The following is a 17,078-nucleotide window of genomic DNA, read 5'->3' on the forward strand; positions in this document are numbered from 1 at the left end:
ACGTAAGTGTCATATAACATGGATTAGTTTCGAAATGACGCAGTGCAGAAAGAGTATAGAGAGGGATAAGAGGCTATAGCTAAGTTAAATTATAATTTATCTTTGACATATTTTTTACATATTTATCTTACATGTATGTGTTAAGCAAATATATTATAATATTGAAACAAATTTAGAATATCAAGTTAATAACAACGAGAGATCTATTTTTGAAGTATCTGTAATTATTCATTTATACCAACAGTATTTGCGTATTAACGCAACCTGTAGCAAGAATACCCATGGCAATTCTTCGGTTTTTAGCAAGCAAAGTCGCTATTTTTTTTTTTTTTTTCCTTGTGGTGTGTGTGTGTGTGAGTGTGCACGCGCGCGCGTGTGTGTATACTACAAAAACCTTTTCAGTTTTTTTTTTTTTTTTATTTTATTTTTTAAAGTATTTTTGTCTTAAACTAAGTTTTAAAATATGCGCTTATAGAATTCGTCTGTAATGGAAGGAAACACGGCAAAATAATATTTTACTACGAAATCGCAAATGTTGAAATCTCTTTTTATAGCTATTGCTGTGAATTTCCACCGGAGTAAAATAAACAAAAGTAATTTTATTGATTGATGTTTGGAACAAATACCTTATTAAAACGTAGTGTATGTAATAATTTGTGTTATGTAATAAATAATTTTTTGCAATTATAAGTCATCATTCTTTTTCTTTTGTTAAAAAAAAATTTGGTTGCATTAATACGTAAGTACCTTACCATTTACTTTCATAATTTCTGCTGATAGTCATTCAATTTTTGTAACAAATTGCTTTAAAGAATAGTGGTCATTTATTCATAATACGCTTATTTTTAAAAATAATATACTGTTATTAACAGCCGTTAACCTAATAAATGTTTATATTTTTTCTTTTACTTAATCCATACCAATATGCATATATGTTAGCGTGAAAATTAAAAACTGATTTACATTTAAATTATTTCACTGTAGAGTAGTATTAATGACTTCGTTTTCAAAATTTTGTTTTTTTGTCGCAGCCCTGTATACGTACATGATGATGTGGACATGGAGCTTGCAGTCAAAAGGATCATGTGGGGCAAAGTCCTCAATTTAGGGCAAACATGTGTTGCACCAGATTATGTTCTTTGCTCAAAGAAAACAGAAAAGAAATTTATACAGATCGCGAAAAGGGTACTATTAGAATTTTTCGGTGAAGATCCTGAAACCTCTCCTGATTTGGCGCGAATAGTCAATGCTGAGCATTTTGAGCAAGTATTTTGTTTTTCATTCAAAATTCCAATTTGATAATATTTTTATTAACCGAATTGAACTTAAAATCTGAAACTGAAATTATATCTTGCCGTTATATGACATGTTTCTTTGTTTTTATTATTACTCCACCCTTCCTCTGTGAATTTCCATAGCCTTGAACATTACTACATCTACATCTTACAATTCATAAAAGTTTTACTCTTAGAAGCTCATAAAAGTATTCGAGTACGCGATAAACATTAATAAAGGATTCAATAAGCAGTTGTATGCTTTAACTTGAGTAAATAAATTAAAACGTGTAATCTAGGTGAAAGGATGAGGAGGAAAAATATACAGTTGACTATTAATAGCAAGCTCTTCATATTCTCTGAAGAGATTCCTAGAGTTAGTAAGGCGAAGTATTTAGGAGTAATGTTAAATGAAAGATTAAAATGGGGAGATCATATAACAGAGGTCAGAAAAAAAATTTTTACTGTCGTAAATAGTCTCATCCCTATATTGGGTAATTATTCTAGCTTAGACCTCAGGAAAAAGAGGCTAGTATATATCACGGCAGTTAGGCCATTGATGACTTATGCGTCGCCGGCCTGGTGCACGGCTACCAAGGAGGATATAAAAAGACTTCAAATCATGTAAAACAAAGTCTTAAGGCTTATCACCCATGCTCACTTTTTTGTGAGCAATGCTACATGCTGTGACTTAAAACTGGACACTCTAGAAGAGCACCTGAATAAGATCAACGGGAAATTCTTCACGAAAGCTCTGAACTGTGACCATATGAGAAATTTTGATATCTTTACCTACGAAATATTGAATGAGGACGCCAAACTGCGCCCACTTGCGGCCCACCTTAACAGGGATCCGAACTTTCCCACCTAGTGCCCACCTGTAAATAATGTAACTAATGTGTTTATTAGCATTCTTAATTTTGTATCTTACTCATTTATTGTACTGTGTATTTCTTAAATTCACTAGTTTTATTCGCATTCTACACTCATTTTATGACTCCCACTTAGTCACGCCTTTACCGGGCCGGTTACTTGCTAGTGAGCTCTTGCGTTGCTGGTCTTCCTATTCTTTATCCGTCTTTGCTCCTCCTTACGGCGGACATTATGTGAAGATAGTTCTATGTTATTGTGCCCATCTGGCATAAATTTGATTGAGCCAGATAAACTACTGATCTCAGTGGTTTTCTGGCTATAAGGTATCAGTCAGTCAATCAGGTGAAAGGAATTACATGATAATTTCCTTATAGATAAAATCATGAATGTCTTTCATAATGAAACAGTTGGGTATAATTTAGATATATATATACATTTGACAGTCAAAACATTACTTGGCTATAAAGTGTGTAACTTCAAGTTTAATAAAGAAAACAATACCGCATCAGGAAAAGCACAAAGTAAATTACTTTTATGAGTTGCTTTTATTACGTCTTATTGATTCTGCATATCAAAGCTCAAAGCAGTTTATCCTTAAATGATTCTCTTTGAAAGGAAATTAAACTCTAGTGTATTAGAGATAATTCTTAAAGCTTGTAATACAACTGTTTACTTCCTTGTGCGAAGGAAAGAAAGTATTGCAATCGCGAACAATTTCGGGTATCATAGTTCAACGAAAATATCCATTTTGATCTCTCTCGATTCTATTTGAATGATGTTTTTGCGTTACATGTGTACGTACTGACAGAATAAAGGACTCTTTTCCCAAAGACGGATTGTGAAATGGATTTAAAATGGATTCAAAAGAGATTTTTTCATGACGTCTGTACGTATATACGTGCGTATGTGTGTATCTAGCATAACTCAAAAACGAGTAGCCGTAGAATATTGAAATTTTATCTATGGGATTGCTATTAACTCTATTTCTTCACAACCGGTTTTCGTTGCAATCGGCCGCATCAGTTTTTTTTTTATTCTTATATGTTGGTAAATTGTGCATTTTTTGCTTTAAAAGTGATTGAATTATATTGCTCTTATGTTCCAGTTAAGGTTTTTATGCCTTTAGTTAATCTGCATGCAATATTTGTAGAATTATCGACAATTTAAAGTTGTTTAAGTTTCACTAAGACTAACGCCGCCGCCATTTGTTTACATTTGAATCTTAGTAGCGTAGTGAATTAAATTCAGTTTCTGTACCAACTTCAGTGTCTTCTTGCCGAGTCGGGTCAAAGGTTTTGTGCACTGAAAAATCTGTCTTTCTGCCTAATTTTAATTAATTTAAACTCTACTTTTAAACATAAAAATTGTTTTTGAACGGTTTTTAACTCTATTTGGTGCTTTAGGTTTTTCTGTATTTTAAAGTTTCTAATGAAGATGTTTTGAGTTTTTACGCATTTTTTTTTTTTTTCTGAGAACTGAATTGTTTGAATGAGAAATGTATCTGTAACAAAATTCGGAGAAATAATTTAAATGAAATGTAGCAAAAAATTTACATAATTTAATAGGCCGTAGGAGGAAGTCATGTAGTGTTTGTTCACATCAGATTTTTTTATGACTAACAAATCGTTTAAATTCCACACGTTGCTATAGTGATTCTTCTCTATACTACTGGTCTGAATAAAACCGTGTTATGTAAAATCATGGAATTCCACGCTAATAATACTGAAAGTCAAAAACAAAATTCGAAAGAATTTTTGAATGCCATGTAGACCATAAAACTAACTCTAAAAAAAAAAAAAAAAAGATCAATTAAACACTATCTTTTATTACTATCGTTACTATTACTTACCATAACATGAGATAGATATATTTGTTCAATCAATAAATAACTAGACCATCCTGCATAACTTCCAGTATATGGAAACATTGATTCAAAAAAACTGATTCCGGAAGCGTTAAACACCGCTTTCAAAAGCAAAGTCACATAAGAGTGAACTTAAAAACACACACACACACACATATATATATATATATATATATGTATAACATTAGAGGAGTGGGAAAAGAAAAAAAATTACATAAAACATGCTTAAAAATCATGATTAATAGCGTTTATGTATCATTGATTAAATTACTCAAATTCTAACCCTTATGTTTATTCGTGTTTCTTAAGCTCATTTGCATCAATCTGTTCACAATTTATTTGCCTACCAAAGCATATAGTAAATAAATTGCGCTAAAGTAGTATATTTCTAATGGAGATGAATATTGAATGCATTATGCAGATATAAGAGATGGATAGTTGGATTTATGTTTGCATCTAATTGATGTCTCTCTGGGTTTCAATTTATAGTTCAGTATTGCAGTAAAAGTATTCGTAGAAAGCTCTTTAATTTCCTCTGAAATTATCTTAATTTTGTAAGAATTATTAAAAAGTATTATTAAATTACTTCTTCAAAACAACGTGTTTCAATAATAATTAAATATATTTAATCAGTTTCTGATTTCTTAACTTGTTTATTTTTGTTTCTATACGTTTATTAGGAGAGTGATTAAGTTCCTGAGTTGTGGTAAAATTGCTGTTGGTGGAGACTATGATCCTAAAGAAAAATATATAGCTCCTACAATTCTGACGGACGTTAAGGAGGATGACTGTGTCATGCAAGAGGAAGTAAGTTTCACATTCATATTCGTTATTCAAGATGCATACATTACACAGATGTATAAATCATCCCTTGCTTTCATTCGAGCCTAAATTTAACATTGCAGTATAACATATAACAATGGCATCTGACTACTGCTGATATGAATTTATAGAAAATTATAATTTTCTTTTTCTAAATAATTGGCTTTTGCATTCTGTCTAAACATTTAGATAACGCAATATGATTAAGTGAAATTAAGATACGATTAGCATCTATTTTCTTGCTGGGAAGGTTGGAATGGCTTATATGGTAGAATATCGATAACTCGCACAGCTTATGACCAAAGTAAGTGTGAATTACAAAATTGTGCTGATTGTAGGCCATATCTTTTTGAGTTTTATTTATATTTCTCCAGTTCCAATCTTTGCATTGAAATTTTATTTTATTTATTTATGACGCATGTGTAACAATCGAAATGTGTCAACACTTTACGAATTTACTTGATCAATTCTGCAGAACACAAAATCATTACATTTTTAAAACGCAATTACATACAAAGAAAATAGTAATGCTAATAAAAGGATGAAGCGTAGTCGAAAGAAGAAAGGATAATTGAGATGAATATATTTTGCGATAAAGGATTCTTCTTTAAAAAATGCATCAAGTGTTATGTGTGTTTATATATTTGATATGTATCAACTAGCGAAATTACTTACTTACGAAAAAGTAATTTTTTGCTCGTGAATAAAAGGAATAATAAATAAATAGATGCGCCATTAACAAAATTCCTGCAGTAAAAAATTTTCCGAAATTGAACTCTTATGCTAATTCCACATTACATTCCGCACATATGTAAATGGATTAACAGTACTACTACCGTTTAATAAAAAGTGCTAGATGTTCCTATTATTATTTTTAACCCCAAGAAAAATATCTTCAAGTGTTATTTTTAGTAGTCTAGCAATTCGTAGTAAATCTAAGCAAGCTTTCTCATTGCCTGGAATATAAATAAACCAGCTTTGAATTTAGCGTCTGAAATTTTGTAGACAAATTAATCCATTACTCTTGTTAACCACATAAATTGGAAATTAATTTTTAAAGACAGGAGGACATATACACCCAAAAGAAGGGATTTATTTCAAACTGGAAATTCTAAAAGGTTCATGATTCATGTTTATGCCGCTTTGTGTAGGAAATGATTCATGTTTATGCCACTTTGTGTGAAATTAATAGCTTCAATAATATTCGCTTCTTCTATCAAAACATGCTATATATGTATTTTTGTTAAAAAGCGTATTTACGTAGTTATACAGAAAATTTTTCCTTGTAATTTGAAAGAGGAATTTTCTGATTAATCTGAATTTTTAATTACTGGAATTCACGAACTAAGCTTTTTTGGATTATCGGGATTCCGCTGTACTTATTTTGATACCAGAAACTTTTTTTTTTTTTTTCATTTTGCAAAATATCTTTAACTAAAAATACGTTTATTCGCTTTGATTTTACCAGAGCATTTATTACCCTGTAAGGATTATGTTAATTTTATTAACAGTTAAATTTTGCGTTAAACTTCTTTTCCTATCGGTTCTTAATTTCAACTTACCACTTCCGGCCACAACGTAGTTTTAAGATCACGCCTGAACGCTAATGAGAAAGCGATATTTAATCGCGAAGTTCTTTCTGTCTTAGTGAGAGAGATACCAGATATTCTGGCTGCACGCGTCCACCTTTTTAGGCTACTCTCTCGTAAGCTATTATTACGCTCGGCCGTACTTTAGGCCTTTGATAGCTTCGCAGTCTATTAGCGTTAAGGGGCCAACTCTGTTAGAATTTTGATAGCTTCGGCTATATCTCTTTAGTTATGATTAGTTTAGTTTAATTCTTAGTGTCTTAAGTTCAAGCCTAAGTGTTGGCTTTATTGTACAACTCCCAAACGGAGTTTTGTTACACTTGATTGGAATAATAAAGGGTTATTTTAGCCTTCTGTTTTGTTGTTTCCTCTTACGCGAACTCAAGCGATTATTCACTTATCAGTTCTTAAGATTCTTCACTTTCAACGGTAACTTAGAATTACACAGTGGAGAATCCTACAACCCTTACTATCTGACAATAGTTGCCATTCGGAAAAGCTTAAGATTCTTCATTTATCATCCTTACTGCATGATTTTCAGAGTTGTCATTAGATATGGCGTAAGTTTTTTTCTTTTAGTTTAAAACAGTACCTTGCTTAACTAACTCAACGATTTAACCTTTCATTTAATATCGTTACGTTTATCTGTTCCTGATATCTCATAGATAAACCACGCCATCTGAAGGGATATAAGTAATATATTTACTTTTTAATAAATTATTTCTTGATTTTATGTTCAATAATATCTAAAGTTAATGCAATCTCTCAACTGCTCATTTCACATGCTCTAAAATACACTTGAGTAATAATTTTATATACATTTACACCGTTATTGTAATTAATTAATTAATGATCTCTTTAAACCCCTATATTATATAGCATCGAGCAGAATACTTCCTTGCACTTTGCCGAGAACATTCAAAATTAATGTTTGATATTGCTTCTATGAGACATTTTTTTGGACGAATAAAGTTTTAAACCTTTTTGCTTTCAATACATTTTCGATTTTAATTCCTAAAAAGCAGAAGTAATAGGATCATTTTGTGCATGCTGCCATCCTAGAATACGTCTTGTAGATTCACTGGGAAATGTGGTTTTCCTTTCTAATGAAAAGTGGTGCAATAAAATTCTCTTACGTTCTGGATTCGGAAAGGATAAGTGTTAATATATATCAATACGTTCTGGCACAAATGCCATTATTAGTACTTTTCGGACACCATGCATCCATAGGCTTGTGACAAACCTTGGCATTGGCAAACTACTTTTTAAAATGTCAAACAGAGCATAGTCATTTTGTCATCCATTTTTAGAGGGAAAAAATAAAATGGAATGCGAATTTGTAAATGAGAGGAATGGCAGTATACTTCAATCATTTGTGTACTTTTGCTTGAAACATCACCACAGAATATTCTTATTTAGTTTTACCAGGGTTTAATTTCTACAAGCAGAAGTACCGAAGCTCTGTGGCAGGCCATTGCAAAGAGTGAACAATATAAATAAAATGAGAGTTAATAAAACAATAAGTAACGAGCAATTAAATGTGTAGAAGTAAATGAAAACATTAGTTAAATTAAAAATTAATGGTACTGCTAACTTTTCTAATAATACTCCAAATCAGTTATAATACAAAATATCGGAACTCATTTTATTCGGGGCTCTGGCTGGTACTATGATTTCGCTCAAAAGCTGTGAAAATCGAAGCCGGGCTCTAATAGTCGGCTGGCTGTCTGAGTTGCATACATAGGTTTCCTATTTGCAGCAAAAAGTATGCATTGTACACATTATATAGCAAATTTAAATTATAACTGTAACAGCTGAATAATAAGGATTTGCATCAATTTATTTGGAATTTAACGCATGTAAGTTTCTTGTGCAATGCAATTTTTGCACAAGGATTTATAAAATATATGTAATCTGTTTAAAAAGTATTTTCTTATAAACATTTATACTTATTTCTTTGTTTTAGTGCTATTAAATCTTTATTTTTTTAGATATTTGGACCCATTTTACCAATCATCACCGTCAATAGTCCAGAAGAAGCAATAAATTTCATCAATAAAAGGTAATATTTCAAACAAACTTTTAAGCTTACTATTTAAAATAATTTTTTAAGTATTTTAGAATTTATTTTTTTATTTTAAAATAGTTTTCCTTCATTCGGATAAAATTTTGTTCCGCTTTAAAAAATAATAAAAAGAAGTAAGTTTTAATGCTTAACTGTAAAAAAAGAATTTAAAGTTATCAAACTATGTGTATTTTAAAGTTAATTGGCTAAACTTGAAAAAAAAATTAAGTAATACGTTTCTTTATTAGAATTATGTCGTATTGTTTACGCAAATCGGCATCTATCCTTCTTATCACATCTTAAAATCTCAAAAATGTTATCATTTACCTTTCAGGGAGAAGCCCTTGACTTTATATCTTTTCGCTTCAAGTAAGAAGGTATTAGATATGTTTCTCAGTTCAACGTCTAGCGGAAGTATGTGTGTTAACGACACCATGGTTCATCTCTCAGGTATTTTTTCTTATAAAAATTATACTCTCACTTTGTATAAAAGAGTTATTTTAAATGATAAGACAGCGAATAATTCTTTAAACTGAATTAGACAAAATTGTACGCTCTCACTTCCTTGTACGAAATAAAAGTTAGTATTACACTTTTACTTCCTTCTACGAAGTAAAAGAAGTATTGTAATCGCAAAAAACTGTAAGTATCATATTTCATAAGTTTTAAAAATATCTTAAAATATACAGGGTATCGCCTATATACTGTGCAGCCATTTTCCTCTCTTGAAATTCATGAAAAATGTCCGAAGAACTGTACTTGTACGATTCACAGTTTTCGAGATAAATGGGAAGGAAGAGTATGACATCATACCCGGTGCAAGGAAAAGGAACTTTATTGGAAACTTGAACTCGTCCACCATTGATATCTAGGCATGTATGTGATCGCCGTAGACTGATGTCAAGCTGTCGTTTGAATCGTATTGAAAAGGCTGCATCTAGGGATAATGTATTCCATTCGTGAATATTAAGATATGTACTTTATCTTGTGTCAATGGAATGGTAAATGCCTTACAAACTGCATGGTAGTATGCCTGTCGTTATTTATCATGCCATCCTCCCGATGGCAAAGTCATCAGTAAGTTGGATGACATACTGAAAAAACTAGAAGCGTCAAACCGACACACAGTCTCCACGATGTTAATGGAAGAACGCACGAAGGGCTTACTGCATCACAGGAAGGTGCAATACTTCTGCGGGTGAATCAACTCCCGAGCTGAGCACATGCGCCAAACCAAGCAGCTGAATGTGAATAGCAGTATTATGCACAGGCTATTACTTTGAGAGACTATACCCATTTCCCTACGCAACTGAGCAAAAGTCTACACTCTTGTGACTTTTAGAGACGTATTGACTTGAATGGCAATTGAAACAACAGGAAGCCGATAATGCTTTCATTGCACATAACTTGTGGACGTTTGAAGCATGCTTCTCTTCAATAATGGCAAAGCCATATATGGTCAGAGTCCAATCCTCATGCAGTCCGCTCGTAGAGACATCAGGCCCACTGGTCTGTAAATGTGTGTACCGGCATACTTAGACAACCCCATAGTTTGACCATATCCAGCTCCCTGAACGGCTCTTGGAACATTCGTATTTGGTATTTATCTATGATTTATTAACCGATTTCCCAGATACCCTTAGAGGCAATACATGGTCTATGGTTCCAACATGATGGAGCTCCGGCGCATTTCAGCGCTCCTGTGGGTGATTAGTTGGATATGGAATACATAGACCGTTAGACTGGACATGGGGGTCCAATTTTAGGCCGCCACAATCACCAGACACCTTTAGATTTCTTCATATGTGGCCACCTGAAGGATACCTCTTCTTTCGGATATCGAGAACTATTTACTACAGAAAGAAACTTAGTTGCTCTTAGCGCTGTATATACTTTAACCCTTTGCGGCACAGTGTGTCCGGTCTGGATACACCTGAAAATTTCCTTCTGTACGCACAGAAAAATTGAATGAGAAAGGATTTATAGGTTACTATAGGTTACTCTGAACCTTCTTTATTTATAGTAGATGGCAGCTCAACACAAACCAGTCCATATATTTTAGCCATGTTTAGTTTTTTAAAACCCTCATTTTTCAAAGAAATCTTCCAGATTTTTTTAGGGTATAAAAAGAATTGTTTGAAAAGAAATTTCTGTGTTATTTTTTTGGCTGTATGCTAATTTCCTTATTCTATATTATTTTTAAATTTAAATGTTTACCTTGAAATCTTGCCTAAAATCAAACGGCGAACCCTAGGTGTGGCCAGACGGGCTCACCGATAATCTAGGACAACTGAGAGTCTGTATTCTTTGTTTCTCTGCATCTCATCGGTCAGTTCATTGACAACAATGCTCGTTTCAGCACTCTTTTCGAAGCTCTATTCAATCAGTGTGCCACTTTGCCCCCCCCCCACAGAATTAAAACGATAAGTGCTATCTTCACAAAATTTTACTTGTGTATTCCTCTAGGCCTAATTAGACTGCCTACTTTTTTTTTTTTTTTTTTTTTTCATCAAAACTCCGACTTTAAAAAGTAGCGTGCCGGAAAGGTTTAATGGACACCACGCTCCTGTAACGTGTGTGCAGTTAACCTTTCCAATGCGCACGCATGCATTCCTCGATATGCGCGGTGGACTTTTTGAGCATTTTCATGTGCAAACATATGCAAATACCGTTGTTGATGTTTCTAATAAAGGTTTTTCCCCTTGCACAGGGTATGTAGTCATACTACTCTTTCGCATTTATCTCAAAAACTATGGAACGTACAAGTAGAGTTGTCTGAGCATTTTTATGCATTCGAAGAGAGGAATCTGGCTGTGCAGAGTTTGGGCGGTTTTGGTGGGCCATACTGTATACTAAAATAAATATATAAAAATCCGTGTATGGATTACTCCAATTAATTTTCCTGATTGTTACATTCTTGTTATAAAATCTGCTAAGCGAGAAATATATCTGATTTGTCTTTTCTCATCTTTAACAAACACTAGTTAATTATTTGCAATTAAATCTCTTAAAATTTATTACGTTGCATTTTTTTCACAATTAAACATTAAAACAAGCTAACAGTTACAATACATCTCTAAATTCTCTAAATCTGCCCGAGCAAGCAGCCGCCTAAAATATTTATTGTAGAAGAAGCAAACTACGAAAACTTTAATGAATTCAACTAATGTAATTTCACGGCCCCATGTAGGAAGTAATAATATTTGAAATGAATCTGAGTCTCATTTCTTTTAAATCACTGAATTTCTAAGCAGAATCAGTTTGAAAGAAACATTAAATACCTTATGTTTTGCTAAACAAGAAGGGACTGCAGGGTAGAGGATAAAAATATTTTGATTCGGGCAGTTGCAACATGTTTTTTTTTTTTTTTAAATCGCTAAGTTTGTTGATTAATTTTGAAAGACAAATATATTCGGCTTTGTCGGGTGGCAGTACACTTCTTTACATAGCTGAGTTCTCTGATTAAATTCGAAACGTAAATATCTTACCTCTTGCCGAGTGGAAACGTGAAGCTTTTATGTCTCAGAGTTTTTAATAAATTCCTTAAATTCGCACAAAATACGAAATAAATAAAAACAAATTCTTAGTTCAAAATTCGGGCTTCGAATTTTGAACTAAGAATTTACATATTCGGATAACGTATAGACATACATATTCGGGTGGAAAACTATGTGCATTCAAAATTTGGTGACTTTAGGTGTCGTTTTTCCATAATGCGATTAAATTCGAAGGATGAATATATTGCATTTTGCCGAATGGTAACACATTTCTCTCATAGTTTTTAAATTAAATTGTAAACTTAAATGCTTTACGGTTTGCCGGGTGGCAACACGAAGCTTTTACATCGCTGAGATTTTAATGAAAAGTTCATTAAATTCGCCCAAAATACGAAGTAAATACAAAACAAATTTGAAATTCAAAATTGGGTCATCGATGCGCACATTTTCGTCTGGTGGACTAGGTGTGTTCAAGATCTGGTAGCTCTAGATGCCGCTTTTTTCACGATGAGAGGAACCTACATGCATACAGATTCTTCATAATTTTTTAATGCTAGCCGCCTAAAACAGTTAAAAAGGGAAAACAATATACAATTTTAATGAGTTCAGTTAATGTAATTCCATTGCTCTAACTGCCAGTTAATAATAACTGAAACCAGCCTGCATTTATTGCTTTTAAATTGCTTAATATATAACTTAATAATAACATAAATTTGAAAGAAAAATTAAACAGCCCAGGCAAACAATATAGCACTGTGTTATGTATTCATCGGAGATAGTTTGGTTGGGTATTAACCCTTAAGGCCAGTAAAGGAAGAAGGAACAATTCAACAATCTTCACCCTGATATTCCATGAGGCATCAGCATTAAATCCCGATGCTGCTTGAGCATTTTTTTCTTCCTATCGCAAGAAATGATTCTGGATATCTGAAGCTGATAAGGCTTCTTTCTAGCTGATATTAGTCCAGAGTCGTTTTACAGCAATAGTGTAGTAATAAATTCAAAATTTAGACAAAAATCTTGCTGTCATGGCATTTTTTAAATTGTCATATGTGGAAATTTAAATTTCGCCTCTACCTCAGAAATACTATGACTCAATATCACGAGTTCCAACTTTTAGACCACATTCAAAATCGCTTAACTCGTATTAGATACGACAGTAAATGTATACCATTTTGTACATTCATAAACTTATTTCTAACTAAATAATATCTCAAAAATTTAAACACAAACATGTTTATTCTACTAACTTAATAACATTTTACAGCTGTTACCACTCAAAGCAAAACTAAAAAGGAAATTAATATTATCCTGTATGAATGTAGATGAACAGTGCTATACTTAACATACTTCCACCTTTTGATAACAGGATATTTATCAAAACAAATATTCAATTAAACCAAAATTTAATATAAAGTCCATTTCGAAGTTCACTTAAAAGTCTATTTTAAAGATCACTGAAAAGTCTATTTTAAAGTTCACTTAAAAGTCTATTTTAAAGTTCAAAGTCCTTAAATTTAGAAGGCACTTTTATAGCTCGACCACTTCATAATCTAATCTATAGCACTCATCCAAATAGTCGTCAAACTTTTTGCCATCTGGATCACAAATTAGTTTAGGTTTAGAAATTACTTTATGAAATAAGGATTTCATTCTAACCTTTATCCTTCCTGTGTGAGTTGACTCAATTATTTCTTTCTTAACCTGTGATTTAGTATAAATTTTGGAATTTGTAATCTCAAAACCTGATGTTTCAGAAGCACTTTTTTCAAGCTGTTCTTCACCACACTCGTCACTTTTACTTGGTCCAATCCTATCGTTCCAATCTTCGTTATCGGAATCCTCATCATACGGAAATTTTGAACATACTTCTTCTTGAATAGCATAATAATCATCATTAAAAAGATCTTTCGTTTTCTGGTCAACATTTTCCGGATCGCAATCACTTTCAATATAATTTTCGTTAAGGTTCAATTCATTTTGACCAGGCTCTTCTTTCAACTTTAAAAAATTTTCTTCAAGTTCGTTTCTCTTTAAATCTTTCACTGCTCTTTCTTCTTTTTTATTCTTTCAACGTATTTTTCACGCTTCTTCTTTCTTTTATTATCAACACGTCTGAGAGAATCTTCAATAATCTTTGGATATCGTTTAATGAATTTTGAATCCGGCTCTTTAAATCGGAAAATATACTTACGTTCAACCAATTTTTGCCTTTTCATATCTTTTTCATCATCACTTGACACTGCAATATGTGTTTCTTCATAAGTCGGAATCTCACCATTTTTATATTTTCCTTTACACTTCTTACCTAAAATAAAATCTTTTAAAATTTTCTTATTCTCATCCAGGTTTGGATCATTTCTAAACTTCGTCAAAAAGGATATTTCTTTCTTAACATCTTTTGGTATTTCTTTTTCTTGACCTTTTAAACATTTTAAGTAATCAGCATTTTTATCTTCTCTTAAATTTGCTGTAAAATTATCATTTACAACCTTATCAATTTCACTTCTAGATTTCAATTCAAAGGGATCTGTAATGCTTCTAATTCCCAAAGGTTTCTGATATCTTCATTGTGAATTAAGAGGTAGGTAACAACAGCAGCAATAGAATTTCCCCCTCCAGTTGTTGACGATTTACCCATCAAAACCCATCCGAGCAGTGTTTCCATGCAAAAATGCTTGTACTTAATTTCTGTATTTTTCCTGTATAAATATTTCCTGCAAAGTCTGAGCCTATCAAAAGATCAATCTGTGGGTTGACACAATCAACATCCTGTGATATGAATTCCCTTTCCAGCTAATTCTGATATCCAAGGTCCTTTCTGTAGACTAGGTATAGATCCACAAATTATACGCTGATCTAACACAGGAATCTTGCAGCTTTAACCAGTACGCAGATTCTCAACATTTATTTTATAACATTTATGATTCATATCAGATGTTCTTCCTCCAAACACAACATGTGTTAATTTTTTATGAGCTTTTGATCTTATTCCTAAAGATTCTACTATTGATTTTAAAACATATGAATATTCAGATCCAGTATCTATCAACGCTCGAAGATGAAGTTTCTTTCCTTCATGCTGAATGGCAACTACTGAAGTTTGAACCAAAACTCTTCCTGAAGTGCCTGTTGAAGAAAGAGTGTTAATTTCACAATTTTCTTGATTGCACTCGACAGGAGCTTTTGATTTATGCTTAAATTGTGGACAACAAACAATGTAATGCTTCCTACTACAAAACATGCATAGAACTTTACTTTTACAATTTTCAGCTCGATGGTTTGTTTTCAAACACTTAAAGCAACATTTCTTTCTCTTTCATAATCTTCAATTTTTCATCATGACTTAAATTTTGTGCTTTGTAGCAATCTTTGTTTTGATGAGATTTTTCACAGAAGATACAATTTACAAAATTATTGTTATTTATTTCTTTTGCTCCCGAAAACAAATTGCTTGCAGTAGGTATAGTAATATCTTCCTTATCCTTATGAATTTTTGTATAGGGATCACTTTGCTTCATACCTGACTTTACTAGAGTTATTCTTTCTCCCCTTCGACCTCAGCCCTTAGAAAATTTAAAAGTTGGTTCAGTCTTGAACTTTATGATTTCTCTTAATTTACTGAGTTTCTCAACCAAACTCTCAACACGTCTTCTGGAATACACGACTCCACAAGCGGAAAGAGCATTGCTGAATATTTGTCTAATATCATCCCAATAAATTCTAAAGGTCTGAGGTGGGATTCAAGTTTATCATATAATTGAGTGATACTAAGCCTTAATTTGGTAGCATTTTTAATAACTAAAGTTAATAGTTCACGAACATAGTATTCCACTAACAATTCCTTACGGCCAAATTTTGCTTTAAGGCTTTCAATCGCTTTTGAATAATTTTCTGCCGTAGGTGGGTAGCTGTCGATAATCTCTTTCGCTCTTGCAACTGGCGACATACATTGTATTAAGTATTGGAATTTGTCTTCCAATTCCATTTCTTTATGATCATGAATTCGTTTAAACTGACTCATAACCATTCTTTAACTTCACCGCTAAATTTCAATAGTTCAAGTTTGGGAAGTTTTATTTTTGATTTCTCATTACCTAATATATTCCTGTTTGGCTGTGATTTACTTTCTATAAAAGAATTGACGCAAACTATAGCTTTATCAAATTTGACTTTATATTCTTCTACAGATTCAAATTCATCAGAATAACTTTTATCATTATCGTTTGCACTTAATGCAAATTCTAAAATTTCGTTATCAAGAGTCATTAAACTAGCACTAATGCGTTCTAAAGTAGCTAATTTCATTTAACATAATTTATTTCTATATTTTCATCATCAAACAGAGACATTAAACTTTTATATGTCTTAGTAAACGATGTTCGTAACGGAGATCGCTTCTTAACAAGATGCTCCATTGCAAACCAAAACCAAAATTCAATTATTTCTTATATAAAGTACTCACCTCTTATACTTAATCACGTACTGAGGGTCATCAAATGTTAGATACGACAATAAATGTACACCATTCTATCCATTCATCAGCTCATTTCTACCTAAATAATCTCTCAAAAATTTAAACACAACCAAACGTGTTTATTCTACCAACTTAACATTTTACAGCTGTTGCCACTCAAGCAAACCTAAAAGGAAAATTAATGTTACACTGGTTGAATGTAGATGAACATTGCTATACTCAACAGAGCCCGTTCGCTGGATTTGAACCGCGAACCGAACTACCAGCGTTCAGCAACTTTACCGCTCGGCCGTTCGTGGGCCTAGAATAAGTTGATGAATTTAGCCCTTGACTTTGCCTTTTCTGTACTTTCGCTTTCGGGTGAGGGGTACCATTGCATCCTAATTGGTTTAATTACCGCGAATGGCCCTAGGGCATAAAATTGAAATATCTGGTAAAAATTCTATGTAATTGTATGCCAGTATTGAAAGAAACAATCAATCTGATAAGAAATGGCGGCGACTTGCTTTGAAAATGAGGCGTAAAAGGTTACGTAATTAACTGTAGACTGCAGATGAGGGAATTCCAGAACACTTCTACTAAATAAACGACCCGTGTCCATGTAAAGATAAAATAGT

At 32.5% G+C, this 17,078-nt stretch overlaps 2 protein-coding genes across 3 annotated transcripts in view; one reads left to right on the forward strand and one right to left on the reverse strand.

Moving 5' to 3' along the window:
• The window catches only part of LOC118192441 (aldehyde dehydrogenase, dimeric NADP-preferring-like), a 150,528-nt gene that overhangs the window by 81,724 nt on the left and 51,726 nt on the right, over window positions 1-17,078 (forward strand). For both annotated transcript variants that reach the window (XM_085818520.1, XM_035363407.2), the window contains exons 7-10: window positions 1,032-1,262; window positions 4,692-4,818; window positions 8,414-8,484; window positions 8,822-8,937. In XM_085818520.1, coding sequence (XP_085674646.1) covers window positions 1,032-1,262; window positions 4,692-4,818; window positions 8,414-8,484; window positions 8,822-8,937 — 545 coding nt within the window. The remainder of the gene's footprint in view (window positions 1-1,031; window positions 1,263-4,691; window positions 4,819-8,413; window positions 8,485-8,821; window positions 8,938-17,078) is intronic.
• On the reverse strand, window positions 13,272-16,008 carry LOC146996780 (protein KRI1 homolog). The gene is made up of 2 exons (XM_085817953.1): window positions 15,824-16,008; window positions 13,272-14,549 (listed from the first exon to the last, which is right to left on the reverse strand). Exons 1-2 carry the CDS (start codon window positions 16,006-16,008, stop codon window positions 14,027-14,029), a joined length of 708 nt encoding a protein of 235 aa, XP_085674079.1. The 3' UTR covers window positions 13,272-14,026.

This window comes from Stegodyphus dumicola, chromosome 6 (genome assembly GCF_044657685.1).
Source record: "Stegodyphus dumicola isolate Sdum_Otavi_A_Nest chromosome 6, ASM4465768v1".
In the NCBI taxonomy this organism is placed as follows: domain Eukaryota; kingdom Metazoa; phylum Arthropoda; class Arachnida; order Araneae; family Eresidae; genus Stegodyphus; species Stegodyphus dumicola.